Source organism: Anabrus simplex, chromosome X (genome assembly GCF_040414725.1).
Source record: "Anabrus simplex isolate iqAnaSimp1 chromosome X, ASM4041472v1, whole genome shotgun sequence".
Lineage (NCBI taxonomy): Eukaryota > Metazoa > Arthropoda > Insecta > Orthoptera > Tettigoniidae > Anabrus > Anabrus simplex.
The window spans coordinates 186,315,117-186,335,210 of record NC_090279.1 but is presented as its reverse complement, the minus strand read 5'-3'; the positions used below and the strand labels follow the sequence as shown (position 1 = coordinate 186,335,210).

Genomic DNA, 20,094 nt, shown 5'->3' with positions numbered 1-20,094 from the left:
AAAAATGTCAGAAATTACTTTAGTTGAAGTAAAAAGACATATATTAAGTGATGAAATATCTTAGAAACATGTAATTCCCACTTCAACATTTTAACATTTTCGCGTACTCCCCGCTCTCAGCTCTAGTGGCGGTTTCCAAATTTCGAAAAAAGTATCATGTAAGAAAAGACACGCGGACGATGATAAAGCAACAGTGTAGCTTCATTTGTTGTTGTTGTTGAGATAATTGACAATAATTCGCAGGAAAGGGCATGAGCTTTTCCCAGATTAAATTATATACTTCACACCGTTTCTACAGCTGATCCTTCCTCAGATTTATTCTCGAATTGAAAAATTCTCTACACCTTTACTAAATTATATAACTATAATAATAATTTCGTGTGGCTGTTTCTAGCCGAGTGCAGCCTTGTTAGGCAGATCCTCCGATTAGGGTGGGCGGCATCTGCCATGTGTAGGTAACTGCGTGTTATTGTGGTGGAGGATAGTGTTATGTGTGGTGTGTGAGTTGCAGGGATGTTGGGGACGGCACAAACACCCAGCCCCCCGGCCAATGGAATTACCCAATGAAGGTTAAAATTCCCGACTCGGCCGGGAATCGAACCCGGGACCCTCTGATCCGAAGGCCAGTGCGCTGGTCATTCAGCCAACGAGTCGACACTTGTATAACTGAGACGAGGAAACTATTACCTTGGAGTCAGTGCTCCCTTATCAAAATAAATTAAGCATAAGTGACAGCACTCTCCATTTTTTCTTTTAAAAACCGGGCGAGTTGGCCGTGCGGTTAGAGCTGCACAGCTGAGAGCTTGTATCCGGGAGATAGTGGGTTCGAACCCCACCGTCGGCAGTCCTGAAGATGGTGTTCCGTGGTTTCCTATTTTCACACCAGGCAAATGCCGGGGCTATACCTTAAGACCACGGCCGCTCCCTTCCCACTCCTAGGCCTTTCCTATCTTATCGTCGCCATACGACCTATCTTGTCGGTGCGACGTAAATCAACATGTAAAAAAAATAAAAAATTAACAAAATGGGTGTTACAAGGAGATGAAAATGGATTAAAATGGTGTTATTTCTTCCTGTTACCGCTGCCACGGTGCTGATGGTGGAGATTATTATTTTAAGAGGAAGTACAACTGGGCAACCATCCTCTTGAACACTGATCAGAGGGGAAAATGGAACGTATCCGACACTTCGAAAAATGAAGGTATCGGCCAAAGAAAGACAAGGGCCACGAAGGGCGTGAAAATGAGACTCCCAAGGATTCGTAAAACTAATACCGAAGGGGTCGGCAAAGAACAAGAGTTGATCTAGGGAGGTCGGATAGGTTAGATGAATGTGGAGAGCCTGGCACAAGTGGAAGCAATGTCAGGACTTATAGACTAACACTCCGATCCACAGAGGGAAACTCTTTAAAACGGTACCTATGTTGATAGCTGCAACTATACAAGAGAGAATCATATAACCGTATAAGCCTAATCACTTACTATTACGGTTGAATATTAAGCCACTTCAGCTCCTTTCCGCCAGACAACTACACGCGTGATCAACCTCCTAGGTGCTAATTGGTTTTTGGAAACAAAAGCAACCTCCATGAAAAGAAAAGCCTTGAGTACGATCCACAATTACCTTTCTATGTGGCTGGCTTTGGTCTACTGCGTTCCTTTTAAAGTGTAGCGCAAGCAAAGCCGCCTGTCTACACAAGACTGCTAGTCACGCTTCGTGTCGAGTGAGAGAGTTCAAAGAATAAATATTAACATAGTGCTGTATTATATGGAATTTCTTTACATAGCGGATTGCACAGCCAACACAAGACACAAGATTCTTGCCCGGTTACTGGCGGCCGTTTACACATAGCTCGAAGTCCAAGAGTTAGTTGTTGTCTACCCCTTGTTTAATACGGAGTCGGGAATGAGCTTAAGTTAATTTATAAGGCATGTTTATGGTCGAATGCCCTTCCCGACGCCAACCTCAGTCGAGGAGCTAATAAAGATGAAATGAAGGATGGTGAATAAAACTGAGTAAGGAGGTGAAAGGATCGGTTGTGGCCTATGAATAATTGGAACTATCCCGGCATTTGTCTGGTAGTGAACGTGGGATACCACAGAAAACCACTGATGATTCTCCGTGTTTGCTCAATTTCACGCCAGGTTTGAATTAAGCCTAACGTCTCTTCCTTCCCAGTACTAGCCTTGTCCATTCACATCGTTGTCATAAGAGTGTATCGGTGCTACGTAAAGAAACAGCAAAAGACAAAGTGGAATTTGTTCGTAAGAAGAGAAAATAATTGTATTTGTTAATCACAATCAATACTTATTAACGACTTCTGGATATATATTGAAAGCAATATTTGCATCATAAGCATTCAAGAAGTTACAATAAAAAAATAATTTATTGAAAAACCAACCAACACATTAAGTGACGTATTCCACACTGATATCACTGACAATACACACAACACCAAATTTGGTGTCGATGGTGGCTGAACCTGGACTTGAATAGTGACACTCCCGATGAAATTGCAGTTTTGCGTATAGTCGCCGTCATTTGTAATCGTTTAGCTTGGCTGATATCTTTACGTAAAAATATGGCTACTTAACTGTATGCAACTCACTAAGTACAGAACGTATTGCGGGCTAGGATAAGCCTTCGCCTGCAATTGTTGGAGTGACCGTTATTTTAACGACTTGATTTTATGATTACCCAAAGTTGACTGAACTTAGAGACCTATTAATGCTTGAAGATTCGCCGGCAGATAATTACGGAGAGAATACAACAAAAATGAAGCAAATCGGTCCAGTCGAACGGACGGACTAAGCTGTTTTTAGGAAACATTTTTAATATATAGATTATTAAACTAATGTGTTTCTACTTGGCATGTGCCACTTTTTGTAAGTGCCAATTTTTACCTTCAGTGTTTGCTTACCGTTAGTGTCACGAGTACCGTGGATGGCCGACCGTGAGATACGCGCTTGGTCATTCACTAGTATTCTCAGTCTACTAGTCAGTAATCATAGCATCATATTTATTCAGTGTTCTCCCCAACAAATGAATGTCACAGATGCTGATCCTTGTTCTGAAGTGTTTTTTCATTTTGTTTCAGATGAGGACTGGACGGAACAGCCATCCGAGGACTCCTTGTTCTTGGTTCAGCCCGGCCGCAGTGTAGGCGGAGGCAGTTGGCGCGGTCCTGGCACAGACCTTTCCCTACCCCGGGCACGCCGTGTCCATAGCAACAACACACCCAGCAGCAATAGCGTGCCTCCTCCAAATAACAATCACCATAATAACGACAATAATACGACTGCTTCATCCCCCATTGGCGGCGACCTGGCTGCCTTCCGCCGCCGTCGCCAAGCTGAGGAGAGGCAAAGATCTCCTTCCCCATCACATGCCCATAGTAATGGCCCTTTATCTCCCAGAGATCGCTTCAAAGATGCCAAGGAGAAGTTCCTCTTACTAGAAAAAGAAAGGCTGGAGGAACAAGGAAAACTGGAACGGCGAAGACAGTTGAATAACAACATTGAACCGCCAATATCACCGGCTGTGGTACCCCCACCAGTGACTAATTCAAATAGGGGGTATCGTTCGGGAAGCTGGTCCAGAAGTCGAGATTCTGAAGACGATTTAGAGGATCGTCATCAAAATAGATATTACAGTCCACCGGCAGATGATTTTGACGAAGAACCGGTGGAAGATGAAGATAACGAGGATGTCTTTGAGTATCCTGAACGACTGAGAGCAAGGAAGAATAATCTAGCACGTCGGGACTCTCTTGGCGGCGGCGGTGTTAGTGTTGGCAGCAATGGAAGGCGTCCCCCACCAATAATAGACGACCATCTGAACAACCCTCCCGAGGATCTACCACCACAAAGGCGACATCAAGTATATCGCGGCACACCCAGAGGCGAGCGTAATTTACACCATCAGTACCCTCCCAGTCCTGACCGTAGACCACGATATGAGGAGTATGGATCAAGTCCTGATCGTCGAATCGCATCAACACCTCAGTCTTCATCGTCCAGAGATCGATATCTAAGTCCAAATCCTCGCCCCGCACCTAGAGGTGTTCCAATCGAAGAGGTTCACGCAAGGTACCCACCACCGTCTCGGAGCGCTCCGCAATATTCAGAAGAAATACCTCTGGAGCGATACAGGAGTCCGATTCGCCACCCACAACCTGCACCAAGACATCGTGTTCCCATGACTAATGAAAGAGACGACAGTCCCGACAACCATCGTCAGTATCCGAAGCGCAGATCCATGTTCGATGCCCTAGAGGACGAGCGGCGAAGGAACTCTAACGAGCTGGCCAAGGAGTTCAAGAGACGGTCGTACCATGATACCGTGGAGCAGGTAGGCTACCATGGCTACCAAGAGCTGCCTGAGAGGGAACGCTACCCTGGGCTTGACAGAGAATCCGCCAGGGCGCACCACGTGCCTCCTAATTCGCAGTCCCAGAACCGTGGAGGAGGCGGTGGTTCCAGCGGCGCGGGTTATAGGCATAGCTACGCGGAAGGTCCAATCCACCACGAGATGTTGCATCGTACCAACAGTTCCGTCTCCTCTGGAAGGGTAGGAATAGCGGCTATTCACCCCTATTAAACAGCAAAGAGGGGAAAGGTAAATCAATTTAATCAACTGGACTTTATCCCGAAGCAATTTCTAAGTTCAGTTATTGAGATGAACTAGTATTCTGCGCGTAAGATCTTCTTTAACCACTGGCACTTTGATGATAGATCTTCGGAGTGTTTGTTAGGGTGCCTATCAATATAGCCTAAGGGGTGTCGTGACTGAAATGAGATTTTTTACCAAAAAAAAATCGAATTTTCAATTTTAACCTTAAAATATCCCAAATTCTTCCTCTTGGAAATCCCGCTATCAGTTTCTCCCTAACGCCATATTTAAAGTTATAAATGCCGGATGTAACGGGTAGTGGCACGGTGTGTATAGAGCAATCCCAGGCTTTTTTCTCTCATGCTGTCGGACAAAACTTGCTTCAACATTCTTTCGGACTACCATTTCAATAATACTGGCTTTTAGTGCCGGGAGTGTCCGACGACGCGTTCGGCTCCCGTCGTGATGAGGATGAAAATGATGATGATGACGACACATACACCCAGCCCTCGTGCCAACGAAATTAACCAATGATGGTTAAAATTCACGATCCTGCCGGGAATCGAACCCGGAACCCATCTGATCAAAGGCCAGCACGCTAACCATTTAGCCATGGAGCCGGGCTCTTAAATATATGAGTATTTTCACCAAATTATAGCCCAAAAAATCTGTGCAGCAAGGAGCACTTTCCATTCAACAAATATACATTTTAAATATTTGTAAATAACTTTGCAACGAATTAACTGATCAACTGCAAATTTTGTGTCGGGTTGTGTTTATTAATATGTGCTTGTGTTTTAAATTTGGCCTTGATAAGTGATAAATTGTAGAAGTTCAAAATTTCAGTCATGACTACCCTTAAGATTAAAAGAAATGGCACTTTTCAATGTTTATACTTTATAGAATATATTTTCGTCTTTAATAGGGTGGTTTAAATGAAAAAACTCTCCACGACTTCAAAGGATGTGTTTGTAAATTTGTCCTTGAATGCCACTTGGTACGTCCCCAGTCTGTCATATCCTCGTTACGCCTGCAAAAGCCGCTATGTGAAATATTTCAGCTTAGAACTTTGGCCGGTAAGATTCTGTCACTTAAGGTCCAATACTGTGCGAGTATATTCAAAGCGCTGTGAGCTGCGTGTCAGTATCTCTGTCACAACATTATCAAATAGCGGTTTTTTCAGGCACGCCGACGATAATATTTGTTGTTCTTTTTCATAGTATGGCTATCATTTTTACACATGGTTTTTATCACAAATTACTGTAAATCGAAAGCTATTGAAATATTTGCATGAAATATTACACGACTGGGTATATTATTTCTTTAATCGATAATAAGATGTTTGTCACGTCAAAATGAACGTAATATTTTAACAATTCAAGAGAAAAAATTAAATATTTTACATTTTCAAGTATGAAAGTAGCAATAACTTTAACAGAACCCATTGCAAAGAAGCAGTGTGCACACATGCACAGAAATGGTGTCCCGACATAAACAACCAACACTGCCCCACTCCAGTACTGAAAAGGGAGAGAGTGAAGGGGGCAGTGTTGAAGGCCACTCCAGTACCGAAAACGAGGGGAGGGAGTGAAGGGGGCAGTGTTGAAGGCCACTCCAGTACCGAAAAGGAGGGGAAGGGAGCGAAGGGGTAGTGCTAAAGGCACAGTGTGTTATTATTTATACATCCACCACTGTGCCCATTTCAATCATAACGGTCTTGTAGCGGGTTGTCTACCTGCAGAAATGTGTCAAGCGAGGATGTGGGGAGCCATGCCTTGTTTATATCGGGCTACCATTTCTGTGCATGCGTGTACATTCGTCAAAAGGCTAAAATAGAGAAAGATGAAATAGTTTAAAGAGAGGCGAGCGTGGAATCCGAGTGATATTATCACCGTGGCTTCTCATCAGGAGTTTCGCAGCCCGAATCTCGCCAATGCATATGTAGATTTTTTAAAATATTAGAAGTTACGTCCGTTCGGTTCGAATTTCATGAAAAACTGGAGACCCGCTGGCCATATTCAAGATAGCAACTACTAGCAGGCTCCATTTTGTTTTAAAGGATCACTTCTTAAGTAAAAAATTGTTATATTATTGATCCGATGATAATCCAGCAGAATCTAGTTATAATAGTAATCGTATGGCACCAGCTACCATGTTGTAGACATCCTATCAACTTCACCTCCCTACAGTCCGCCCGTCCATATCTGGTCTGAGATATTTAAAAAGCTTGCTTGAAGATCTTGCGCGCAACGTACTTCTGTATACGAAGTGCTCGTATCTTATCGAACTCTGGTTTAGGAATGAATCGGTTATTACTGATTGAACTCCAAAGAAATGCCCTCTCTGAAGTGACCGATTCCATTTACTGACCACATCATGTAATATTCGCAAATCTTTATTTTTGTAACTTATAATAGCGAGAACATAAAAAATGTTTTATACGTTGATAACAATTTATTATGGTTTCGTGTATATTGGCACTACTTTGATTAATCTCTAGTGTGTAAGATGACATCCAGTATCTTCAAGAACACACTCAATTCCTCCTGAGAAATATTATTTAGATTCCATAATTGAACGTCTTTCGTTATATATATATATATATATTTCAGGAAATCGGCCGTGTTTACAACGTGCTTATAAGTACATATATAACATTGTTTTTAAAAATGGTAGACTGTTCTGAAAGCCTGAAGTCTAATAACTTGCAACTTGAGAAGAGGTTCTAGGAGTATGATGTGAAAATTAGCATTTCCAAGACTAAAGTGACGTCAGTAGGGAAAAGAACGTGAGAGAATTCAATGTCAGATCGGGAATACAGTTCTGGAACAGTTGGATCATTTCAGGTATTTAGGATGTGTTAATCTGAATCTCCCCGGATCTCTAAGATTTAGCAAAACTACTCGCAGTTGCTCTAAACCGTATTCTGTAAGAAGGGAGTGAGTGAGCTTTCAGATGATTTACCTTCCGCCTATATAGGTGTACGAGAGAGAAAGAGGGGGGTGGACTCAGGGTATCTTATTCATAAATTGGAACCAACAGACGTGTAAGTAGCGAGAATGATTACTGGTTTAGGTTAACAACCGGCACCTCAAAGAGCTGCCTCGAAGTGAGTGGGCATGAAAGCGGTGTTGTCAGGTTTTTTCTTCAGTGCAGTGTTTGTTTCAGTTTGCTGCTCACTTCATATTTTTTTTATGGTTTGATCAACCGAGTTGCGAGTTCCTTAGTAACCAACCTGTGAATATCTAATAACGATACAGCAAGATATGGCAAATCAGCGCGTCACTCCACGCGGAGATGACCAGACAGAAACTGTCATCCAGCATTCTCAGGTTTTCCCTGAATACTGCAGGGCTCTCACTGGTGCAGCTTAAGTCAATATTTTCTCCTAGTCCACTGCAGCTGTCATTGGCGCGGTACATGGCAAGAAATATATCAAAGGCGCACCGCACGGTAACATTTAGGGAAGCTCAATATTACAAACGGGTGGATATTTTTAACGAGATGAAGGCTAAGTTAGGAAGGAACTCTATGGAGAAGCTGCGAGTATAAACCGGCTTGGATGGAAACGGTCATGTGAGGTGAGTGGAGGATAGGTTACTTAGGAGAATAGACTCGGCCATGGAGGGTAAGATACGCAGAGGAAGACTACACTAGGCTTTTAATGAAAAATCGATAACCTGCTTCAACCGGGCTACGAATGCAATAAATGAAACCCCCAGGATAGGAACTGTGCCGGCTTCCGAATCCTGGGGCAAAAATTAATCGCTGACAGTTGTTGGAATGAAAGATGACAGGGAAAACCAGAGTACCCGGAGAAAAGCCTGTCTCGCCTCCGCTTTGTCCAGTACAAATCTCATATGGAACGAGGCTTGTAACGATTCAAATAAAAGTGATGTGGATTTAAATGAAGCACACTGTCGACGTTGGCGAACTTTCTGACAAAATAATTTGATCAGAAAATTCCATCAAAATTCACAAAACGTTACAAGAAAGGGAGATCCTCTTAAACAACAAACAAAGTCCTCCTACACATGTCAGATAAATCACTTCCTGAAAATAAAAACAAAACCTTCGGATCAATGACATCTTGGAATCATCACAAGAACATTGATCCCAGACATAACAAAAATGCGGCATGTCAAAAGTGTTTACACATTCCTGTACACCGTTTCTTGTATCCTCGTCTTAGTGAATGGCCTCTGGGCCTGTAAGAAGCCGCGTTAGAACATCTAATGACTCCGTAATGACATTTCGCTTGTGAAATCATCTGTAGTACCGTGATTTTTTTTTTTTTCCCTTCTCAATTGAAGGACAACATAGCGAGTATTGAGCAAAGTTCGCTTATTGTATATTTCCTGCGTTTATCTTTAATTATAGATTCCCGTAGCTTGTTATCAAACTAACTAAATCTTTTGTTTCCGTCCTCTAATACTATGAGGTGTGGCCTGTTGTGAAACGAGCGATTTTCGGGTTCCACAATGAAATTTGCCATTAGAATACATGAGATGGAATTTTTAGCGACTCTTGCACGAGAGTGAAGGTGGAAGGGTTAGGGTTGCTGTTATTGGGGTTCGAAATAATGGGGAAAATGCTTTCGACTATGGAACTGCTAAATAGAAGGGGAAGAGTAGATAAAATTTCACTCAATGTTACCGTTTGCTCATCCGACATAATTAATGTAAATTCTAAAGATTCTGCATTAGACTCCGTGATTCAAGATAACAATCTTGCCATTTGTAGTGATTAAAACTATTCCCCTCCTTTAAACACAGCATTTAAATATCGGACATTTACACTGTCCCATGTTAAAAAAAAAACAAAAAAAACTACAGCCTGTTTTCCAGTCATGGAATGAATGAAGCCCCAATCTTGCGCCGAGGATAGGAACTGTACCGCTGCCGAGGCCTGTCGTACTCTTCTGGGGCAATGATTAATGATATTGGAGTGTGTTGCTGTAATGAAAGATGACAGGGAAAACCGGAGTACCCGGAGAAAAACCTGTCGCCCGCCTCCGCTTTGTCCAGCAAAAACCTCACAAGGAGTGACCGGAATTTGAACCACAGAACCCAGCGGTGAGAGGCCGACGTGCTGCCGTCTGAGCCACGGAGGCTCTACACTACCCCCATGTTACTCCTAGCAAATGTCACAACCCGATCTGTGAATCTGTCAAGGTCGTTCGCTACGGAGCTGGTTCCGTGCAAGTGTTCCAAACCAGAGAAAGTTTCAGGAAAGAAATGGATAAACAGGATATCGCAACAAACTGTATCTTCTATTCGAATTCAACAATAGGAAAAAAAAGAAAAGTAAACATTCACAACAGAAGACCTGACCCGTCGCGACTAGTCACTGGAGCACTTTTGAAAATCTATAGTGATAGACCTCGTCAGATTTTCTTATTGGATGACATTAGTTGATTTCCCCTCCTGACGTATGTACGTAGCTCAGTGCGATGTTTTACCAAGACCTTTTCTGCCGCCTGCCTGTCAGCTTGCTCCTGTAAACTCCAGGCGATAATTTAAACCATTTCTGCACTTTTATTAATCCGACGATAACTCCTAAACAATACATGCAAATTATATACATTGTTAGAAAAAAAGTTTAGGACCACCCCTTTAAATCAGTTTATTTGTTTCCGGTCTTATGCTTATATAAATTTGACATTTCTGTCAATCAGGTAATAATCTACTTTACAATATAATGATTTTGGTACAAGGAAAAAATATCTAGCTTAAACGACTAATTTTTATTAAGTTTTAAGAAGTAACATAAAATTGCACATTTCTCCTTGAAATAAACTTAATAGTTAGAAAGCAGGTTAAAATAAAACCATGATTTAAATGCATTTAATGGAAAATATTACAAAAATATATATTTGGGGGGGGGGTTAATTTTTTTTTAAATTAGGACACAAGGGGCAACATTGGAAGTTTCTTTTTAGTGCTTTTCAAAATCCTCGCCTTCCAATATATATGTTGACAACCTTCTGATGTTATAAACTCTACATAAGTCAATTGACACACCTGCTTCACCGATTATCAACATTTTCAAATGCACTAAAAATAAAATTCCAAGAATGCTCCTTTTTAGTCTTAATTTCAAGAACATTACCCCCCCCCCCCCCCAAAAATGTATATCTTTTCGATAATATTTTCCATGACCTGCATTGAAATACCCTTTGTAAATTCTCTTAGAAAAACAAAAAAAATGTTTTATTTTATCCCACTTTTGAATTATTAAGTTCATTTCAAGAAGAAATGTGCAATTTTATGTTATTTCTTAAAATTTAAACAAATTATAACTTTTGAGCTGTTTTTGCTAGACCTTTTCTTCTTTACCAAGATCAATGTATTGTAATGTAGATTATTGCCTGATTGACAGAAAAGTGAAATAGAAAGAAGTAAAAGACCACCAGTAAATTAACTGATTTGAAGGGGTGGTCCAAAACGTTTATCTGACACTGTTGAAAATAGGGGATTGATGTACAAAATGAAGAGTAATGGATCAAGTACGGAGCCTTTCGGTGGTCCCGTTTGTTTCGTTATCCTTTGTAAGTCCTATGTATTTTAATCTTAAATTTATTGAGGTAATAATAATAATAATAATAATAATAATCTCATGGCCTCAGCTACGTGTGCATTCAATTTGACGCCATCTGGATGTCTGCTCGTCAATTTCGACGTTCCGTTTTACTCTAGGCTCACTAGATGCCAGACTGAGTAAACCGAAACATAATAGTTCCACATCTCGCCTCTGCTTTTTGTCCAGCACAAATCTCACATGACCGGATTTGAACCACGGAACCCAGCGGAGAGACGCCGACGCGCTGCCGCATGCGCCACTGGTTTATATATATATATTTCTTTAATTTAGAAATCTGGACCTTGATAAAGCCATATTATATAAGATGACCATGAACTGGTTCTATTTCGTTAGTCAAGGCGAATGAAGTGTCCTAACCCATTGGAGACTTTAAACCATCAATTGTTCACCGCTCTTCAAGGACTTAATGTGATGTAACAGATTAAGCGGAGAAGGGGATTCCCATGATACTCAAAAACAGTATTCTCACGCCGTCATTAGTAGGACAAAAAAGTGTCTGAAATGTCAGCAAAATTTATTTCTTCACGGAGAATTATTCAGTGAGTTGTAACAGAAGTAGTCCATCACTCCTTTCTTCCCTTGTCTTAGGTACTTAGTTGTGAATCATTACGTGAACTAACCGAGCCTTGTTCAGTTCCCAGAGAGGAATCATGAACTAGCTGTGGTGTACCCGTCGTTGATGGGTTCGGTTTTTGTAACTGCAGTAGGAATGCCATCTGGCGGAAATAAGTGGAAACAGGAGCGAAGAAGCACAACTCAACTACAGTAATAATAGCCATTTTGTATAATGTTATTGCTGAGAGAACTATCGCATTTCTTCCGGTTCGGTGATATTAGGGCATCAGAGACCTTGGTTTTCAAACCCCCTCCCAAAGTTGTTTCCTCATTGTTCAAGTAATCGTTCCTTCACGCATTTCTTCTTCCTGATCGATAAGGGCTATTGACCACGCGGTACTTATTATTACAGCTTATAAAAACAAATCACTATTGTCAGTCGGTTACCATGGCGACTGGACGATAGTTCCACATCTCGCCGTTGATGGACTTCGCAATACAAAATTCTAAATTTGTCAGCATCTCCATTATTACAGCTAGTGCGGTGAAAATGTATCAGATTCGAAATGTTATTTTCTGTAACATTTGCCATTTACATTGGAAGTTTGTGAAAAATGTAATTCCACGTACGGTAAAATTACATCTGTTTATTTATTTAAATTTCTTTCTACCACTACGCAGATTGCCAAAAAGACACCGTAATTCACATGTTAAACTGTTAGATAATGAAGTTTTCTACATCCACACACAGTTATTTTTCTTAAAACAATATAAATGACGCCGCGGAATTTGTATTAAACTTTTCAGTTCGAAAAAGGCCACTTTTTGATTTAATTGCTGAGAAATCGAAAATAACTTGCGGAAATTTAAGAATGTCCTTTGAACAGGTCCGCGGCTGTCGATTATTAACAAAAAAACAAAAATAGACTTCATCCAATGCGTATTCTTTTTTTTAAGCTCTGCTCTCTCTTCCTATCAATGACGACCTAATTTGCTTTGCTTTCATTACGTATTTTTATACGAATGGATTCGGTATATAAATGACATACATATTCCAATCCATTATTTATTTACAATTTGCTTTACGTCGCATCGAAACAGATAGGTCTTATGGCCACGATGGGCTAGGAGTGGAAAGGAAGCAACCGTGGCCTGGTGTGAAAATGGGAAACCACGAAGAACCATCTTCAGGGCTGCCGACAGTGGGGTGCAAATCCACTATCTGCGAATGCAAGCTGACAGATACGTGACCCGTGATCTTGGGATCCGGACGCCGACACTTTACTACCGATCAACAGAGGGAGCTATCGATAGATTAGTATGAATTTATAGATATGATCTTGATATGTTGGCTTGCGAGTACTTCCAAGACTAATGCTTTTCGCTGCCGAAAATAACCTAATATATTCTGTCTAGCAGAAATCTTTTTCATAAAAGTACCACACCACGTTGGATACCAGTTTACCAGAACCAGGGCACAGCTAAGGTAATAAATAGCCAGCACAGCAATTTCGCTGGTCGTCACGAAGTTTTCGTACAGTCAGCGTAATTGGAGGTGAAGTGGTGTCTTAGAAAGTGAAACTGTTGTGCTGTCGAAACTTGGTTCAAAGTGGAGTAACCCAGTTGGGATGGTAATGTACTCCAAGGCAATACTGATTTGCTATGAGTCCTTCCCTCTGATTGCAGTCTTTACATCTTGTTCCTCTAGGAGGCCCGCAGGTCTAAGACGAACTTCTCAAACTGCGGAGGATAAGAGGTTCCTTTTCTAGAGGCTCTTCTGTCAACACCGACTGCTTGTCATTGTTCTTAACGAACCAATTTATTTCTATTTCTCCTTTACTGGCCGACAATGAATAATGGCCTTTCATTCTGACGTATCGCAGATTAGTGGTAGGTTGCAAGAACGTACGCATGCCTTAGTTAGAAGGTAAAATAGTACTATAAGTTCGAAAGACTCCTTGCAAGAAATTACTTTAGTGTTAATGATCTGACAGTGGCTCCATTAACTTAGATAATTTGGATGGACTGAACATTTAAAAAAGTTATCGAAAGGTTGCTCTGAAGGCTGGATTATTTTTACGAATAAAGTAGAAAAAGATAGCATGTACTAAGGAAACGTTTTTGTTGCCGTGTACGGTCGGAGCGAAATAGGTTTAATACCTCTTAGTTATTAAGTAGCATAACACAGATGTGTGGCGATACTGTGGAAGAGAAGAGGCTACTTTCCAATGTTGAATAATTCAATAACACGACTCCCGCGACCAGGCGCGTTCAACCTCGTTATGCTTACAGACTTGCCAACTGCCAGGGGGCAAACACGGCTCTCTTTCGTTTAGGCTTCATTATTCACGACTTTAACAAACCAAGTACATTAAACGGAGATGAATCAGTGAATTAGACATTCTCAACACTCAACATCAAGAGCGATAATAAGACTAATAAAATAATAATAATAATAATAATAGCAGCTTAGGAGGCGTGATTACGTCAGTGGCTTCCGACTCTGAAGGTTGAGGTTCGAATCCTGGTCTTGTGAAAATCCAAAATGAGGCTGAGTGGCTACAGCGACCTCAGAAATATCTGGAGTAAGCTAAATAAAATTATTATTAACTTAAAAAAACTCTTACTACTCAGATGATTGTGATTCACTGCTTCATACACTAAAATAACTATTTAGAACTCAAAACTCTTGCAGTCTTTAAACCAGACAATGAGAGACACAAATCCAAAGATTTATTATTTGAGATGATCTCAGAAAAAACGAACCAAAACCCCATGGCGCAACAGCCCCGAAAGGCCATGGTCTACCAGGCGACCGCTGCTTAGGTCGAATGCCTGCAGATTACGCGGTGTCGTGTAGTCAGCACGACGAATCCTCTCGGCCGTTAGTCTTGGCTTTCTAGACCGACGCCGCCATCTCACGGTCAGATAGCTCCTCAATTGTAATCACGAAGGCTGAATGGATCTGGAATCAGCTCTCAGATCCAGGTAAAAATTCCTGACCTGGCCGGGAATCGAAGCCGGGCCCTCTGGCTAAAAGGCATGCACGCTACCCCTACACCGCCGGAGAAAATCTCACGGCCCTTCAAAATCAAAACAGGACTAAGGCAAGGCCCCTGTTCAGCATAGCAGGTGAGGCCGCCTGGGCGAGGTACTGGTCATACTCCCCAGTTGTATCCCCCGACCAAGAGTCTGAAGCTCCAGGACACTGCCCTTGAGGCGGTAGAGGTGGGATCCCTCGCTAAGTCCGAGGGAAAAACCGAACCTGGAGGGTAAACGGATGATGATGATGATGATGACTAAGGCAAGGGGGCTTGTATTTTCCCATAACTCTTCAACTGCGTCCTCGAAACAGTGATACAAATTGGCGCAAATAAAAATTAATCTTCAAAAGTAATCAACCAATCACACAAGCCGGAGGAAAATTAAGTATAGTTTGCCTAGCATTTGTAGAAAACCTAGCAGTCTTAACTCGCGACATCCCGACAGCCCAAAAAGAAATCCAACTCCTAAAAGAAACAGCGGAATAATGAATTAAACATGACACAAAGGAAGGCAAGCAAACGCCTTTAAGAACTTCGTGTAGTACAAAATGGGCACATTTGCAAATAAATATATCAAATAAATAAATAATAAACGTTAGTAGTAGTAAACATAATTAAAACATGAAAAATTGCATTTAAGTAACCGGTCTTAAAAATTAACCTTTCTCTCCCCTTGACGAAACTTCACGTTCGCCATTGTTCCCAAGAACTCCACTTTAAAGTCCTTCCTCGACGTTTTTGTAACCAAATCGTGTGAATTTAGGTTTATAGGTGGCCTTGACCAATGCACCTTTATTAAAATAATATTACTCTCAAATCAGCAGCAATGTTGGGGGCCATGACTGGGCTGTCCAGGCCCCCTACAGGCGGTAACTGTATGCTGACAGATGTGGCCTACTTGCTTCAGACAGGAGTGCTACATTCTCTAGATGCCTGTGCTACTCCGAAGATCCTCTAACGTGAATTTATGAGGCAATACCTAATGGGACCGATTTTTCAGAGCAGTTCATTCAGTAACTTCGTCCGGCTCAATGCCTAAATGGTTAGCGTGCTAGCCTTAGATCACAGGGGTCCCGGGTTCGATTCCCGGCAGGGTCGGGAATTTTAACCATTATTGGTTAATTTCGCTGACACGGGGGCTGGGTGTATGTGTCGTTTTCATCATCATTTCATCCTCAACACGACGCGCTGGTCGCCTACGGGTGTCAAAAGACCTGTATCTGGTGAGCCGAACTTGTCCTCAGACACTCCCAGCACTAAAAACCATATGCCATTTCATTTCAGTAACTTCAGGGCACATAGTATTCGCCATTCTGTTGCGGAAAGGTACGGCGAGGTGGTGGTGAATGTTTTTGGGCTCTGGGGTCTATCTAGATCAGCGTGGACAGTTTTGCGTCGACAATTTTCCGACGCCATGGTAACCTTGGCAACCAGTGAACGAAATCAATGTATACTAGGACAGGAAAAACCAAACATATCTATCCTGTGTGTAGAGGTGGAACTTACATGTATTTTAAGAGCAAGTACAACTAGGCAGCCTACCTCTCTTATCTTAACAGCAATCAGAAGAGAAAATTGATTCGAAGAATGAAGGTATCGGCCAAAGAAAGGTGCGAAAATGAAGACTCTGTAGGTCTCGCAAACCTAATACTGTCGGGGCCGGAAACGAAGAAGAGATAAACAAGGGAGTTCGGATAGGAAAGATGAAAGCGTGGAGGCTGTAATAAGTGGACGCAATGCCAGTCTCAGCAAGCTGCCCCGTGGTCGCCAAGCTGAGAGAGCCCCTACGACCCTCCCTCCTTTCAGTTGCCCCTTAAACATTGGATACCGTATTCTACCGCACCCATCCACAGCGAGAATTTATAGCGATACTGTTAATAATAATGTATGGATCAGCCACCGAATGGCGTTTTACTTGATTCATTGCTACCATGGAGGTGAGCTAGCTAGGGAGAGCAGTTCGCATGACTCAAATACGAGGCCTTTTTAAAGAATAACCAACGTTTGAAAATGACTCTTTAGAGGGCTTAACCTGCAGTCTAGTTAGTTTCGAAGTAATTCCGCTGTTAAAACGTTCTCACCGCTGTTTCCACTCATGGAAGCAGGTAATTTGGAGGATCGCGCGCAGTTCCAGCTGCGATTTAAGTTTTATCTCTTCAGCTGACTGAAAGAAAAGTCTGCTAGAGCAGTCAGGAAAGTAGGGTGTATGAGAAAGCTCACTTGCCTTGGTGTCCGTTAAAAATTCACGAATCAACAGCGATGCTCCAGTTGTTGCAATATCATGGTACTGATTCCAGGAATTGTTTCTCCACAAGTCTGGTATTTTTCACCAGACATTATCCCTCAAATGTATCAAGACTTCTCCATTTGACCCTCTGGTAGGAATTCATGGGGCACAACACTGTTCATGTCAAAAAAAAAAAAAAAAAAAAAGTCAACGACACTCATGTTCGACTTGACCTGCCGCGCTTTCTGCAGTTTCAATAAATCGCGATAAACTGTCGCGTCTTCATTTGGTACGTCCCCATACACCTTTTCCCCACTTTGGAAGCAAAACACGAATGTTGATAATACACTGCTCGTAATATTCAGCTGCTGAGCGATTAGAAATGCGCGGCAAATACCTAGCTACTTTGCAAGGATAAAATTATACAGCGCCATTTGCCTGAAACCTGCTAAGATTTCGCATTTGCGCGGTATTTTCAAAGTTCAGTTTTTTTTTAAATACAGACTTCGTAGTTACTTCATGTCAGCGTGTTTGAAAACAAACATTCAAAGGTCTATTACAATACGATTTCTTTTCTTATACCTATGACCACTCAAATGCAACGATGCTGGATGTCTATCGTCAGAACATTAGAGAGTGTATCATAAGTATGTATTTCAGTAATGTATTTACATATCCCCAGAACATGCTCAAAATAACAGAAGGCTCTCTTAACAACTTTTATTTTGCTTGTTGGTTTAGAGAGGAAAACAACAATATTTTATACGTAACATTAATCGTTAAATTTTCTTTTTATATTATAGCCTTTAAATGGTAAATTTTGTACGTGCTTTGTTATGAATATGATTAAAAGAAAGCTACGCGTTTCGATTGCTCGAAATAATACAGCGATAGCTAACATTACTTAGACAAGATAAAGAAAGACAATAATCTATAGTGATAAGACAGGCAATCACTTGGAAACGAAACAAATTATGTCGCAAATGTATTATTTACTGTTAGAATATATATCGAAACATTTTGTCACACACTTTCTGTAACTTAATGTCAATCTTCCCTAATTTTCTTTTAAAGTAACACTATTATATGTGAATTAGATATTTAAATTTACTGTATTCATGTTAAAGATACTTTTATTGTTTATAAAATGGACTGTATATTGGCATGTTAATTATTTGTAAATGAGTGAAAGAAAACTGTTATGTAAGATTAAGAAAATAAAATGTATTCTAAGTGTATATACTTCATATGATGTAACTCAAAGAAAAGTATCTAAACGCCCATTCACAATGAAGACGATAACGTAAGGATGAAAACGTTAACTAAGCATTCACTGGACAACAAGCATTAACATGAAAACAAAAGAATCCCGTAAAATGGTTCATAATGTTCAACTGAATGTATCAGCTAGTGGTGGTTGTATTCTATATTTGAAAACGAGGAAATCTAGAAGTAGATGAAGACGATGGTAGTAGGTTCAGCCACTAAACTGGAGGATTATACGAAATGATTTCCATTAAGAAATACGCGAAATACTATATGAGTGTTACTATAATTAAAACCTACCCTCAGATTTCAGTTCATGAGCTACCAACTATACCACACTTTGTTCATTCATATAGTCTCAAACGAGATTATTTCTAGGAGCTCGTGGTACTATACCAAGATTCTTTAAAAACTGATGGTGTGCGCCGAACAAAATGGAGGAGAGCATCCAAGCAAATATCATAAGAGAGATTAACACTAAGCGGCTATTCTGGAGAACCATATATATACAATACATAACAAGGTTACCTTTTCCGGACATTTGTTTAATACCTTAAAAAATGATTGAGCGCGTATTTTTCTTTAAAATTCTGTCTATCGCAAATCCAGATCTGTATCAGAGAATGCACTGAAAAACATTAATTATTTAAAGAAAATACGTGGATTTGTTTGTCATAAAGACTATGGTTTTGAAACAAAACAATCAGATTATCATCAAATGGCTCGATTTCAACGCTTTCTCTTTTTTGTTCCAGCGCAATGCGATAATGTTTTTACTTCAAATCCCTTCAGCCCGAACACGAGAGCTTGGAGTCTGCAAACTCTCGCTTTAACATCTTGCGTTTACGTTGACGATTGCACTTGCATATTTTGTTATGAATGTTTCATTCAGTAACATAGGTGCAAGATTTCCTGTAAATGTTCATTGTGAATGGGCCGTTAGTAACCCATTCGTATGTTTATCATTATATTCTAAATGCTCAGTCTCTTGACTGTTGCTTTGGAGTTTCTTTTGCTTTAGCTCTACAATGTGTGAATGTTGCCTACGAGGTCTTAAAGCCTGATCGTATTTCTCTCTTAAGATCTCAGTGGTTCTTAATTCTGTCATCTGGCGATAGAAGGTAAACTTGACGTCACTTAAAATGGCGCTTTCTTATCTTAAAAGCCGGGCACGTCCACACGCAAGCTCTAAATCTAATAAACAATAATATGAAATACTGTCAAAATATTTCAAAATAAAAAGGTCACAAATAATTTTCTCGGCAGAGTAAATATTATTGGATGTCTTCCAGTAAATTTTAAAACATTGTTTGTTAAATATTTATATAACAATGTATATAGTGTACATAATTTTATATAATTTCTCTTTTTCTCATGATTTTTTAAAAATCTATGCACGAACGCATATTTCGAATGGTATATTATTGTCTGTGAGAAAGACAGTAAATATGTATGGGGTATGTAATATAATTCTTCGTGAATAAAATGTTTCGTATTTAAATATCACGTGTTTTCTTAAAACGATTCAAACCTACCTATTCCTAATACCCGGGGGCCACCACGTTTGCACCACTTGACCCCCTTGGGAAATGTTATAGCGCCCCTCACAAGGGCAACTGACTTAGTGAGCAGGCTTCGTGTGGTGGTACTACACCGCCAAGGTGGTGTTATGTTAAAATATTAAGGGCACACTGGCCAGCCAGTCTAGAAATAAATCACTCCGACGTATTCATAGTTTACATATTCAATTAAACGTGCTTTCCACAGTCAACTCGCCGGGTAGCTGAG

The 20,094-nt window shown here is 40.8% G+C and overlaps 1 protein-coding gene and 1 long non-coding RNA gene across 2 annotated transcripts in view; both read left to right on the top strand.

The window, feature by feature from the left end:
• The window catches only part of LOC136885886 (serine/arginine repetitive matrix protein 2), a 282,388-nt gene extending 276,559 nt beyond the window's left edge, over positions 1-5,829 (top strand). Inside the window, exon 3 of the mRNA XM_067158575.2 lies at positions 3,098-5,829. Within this exon, the coding sequence (XP_067014676.1) occupies positions 3,098-4,599 (1,502 nt within the window). The 3' untranslated portion in view covers positions 4,600-5,829. The remainder of the gene's footprint in view (positions 1-3,097) is intronic.
• A 6,396-nt stretch (positions 5,830-12,225) lies between these two features.
• On the top strand, positions 12,226-18,942 carry LOC137503059 (uncharacterized). Its single transcript, XR_011019029.1, has 2 exons — positions 12,226-14,881; positions 15,079-18,942. It is a non-coding gene; the product is annotated as an uncharacterized lncRNA (long non-coding RNA).
• The last annotated feature ends 1,152 nt before the right edge of the window (positions 18,943-20,094 follow it).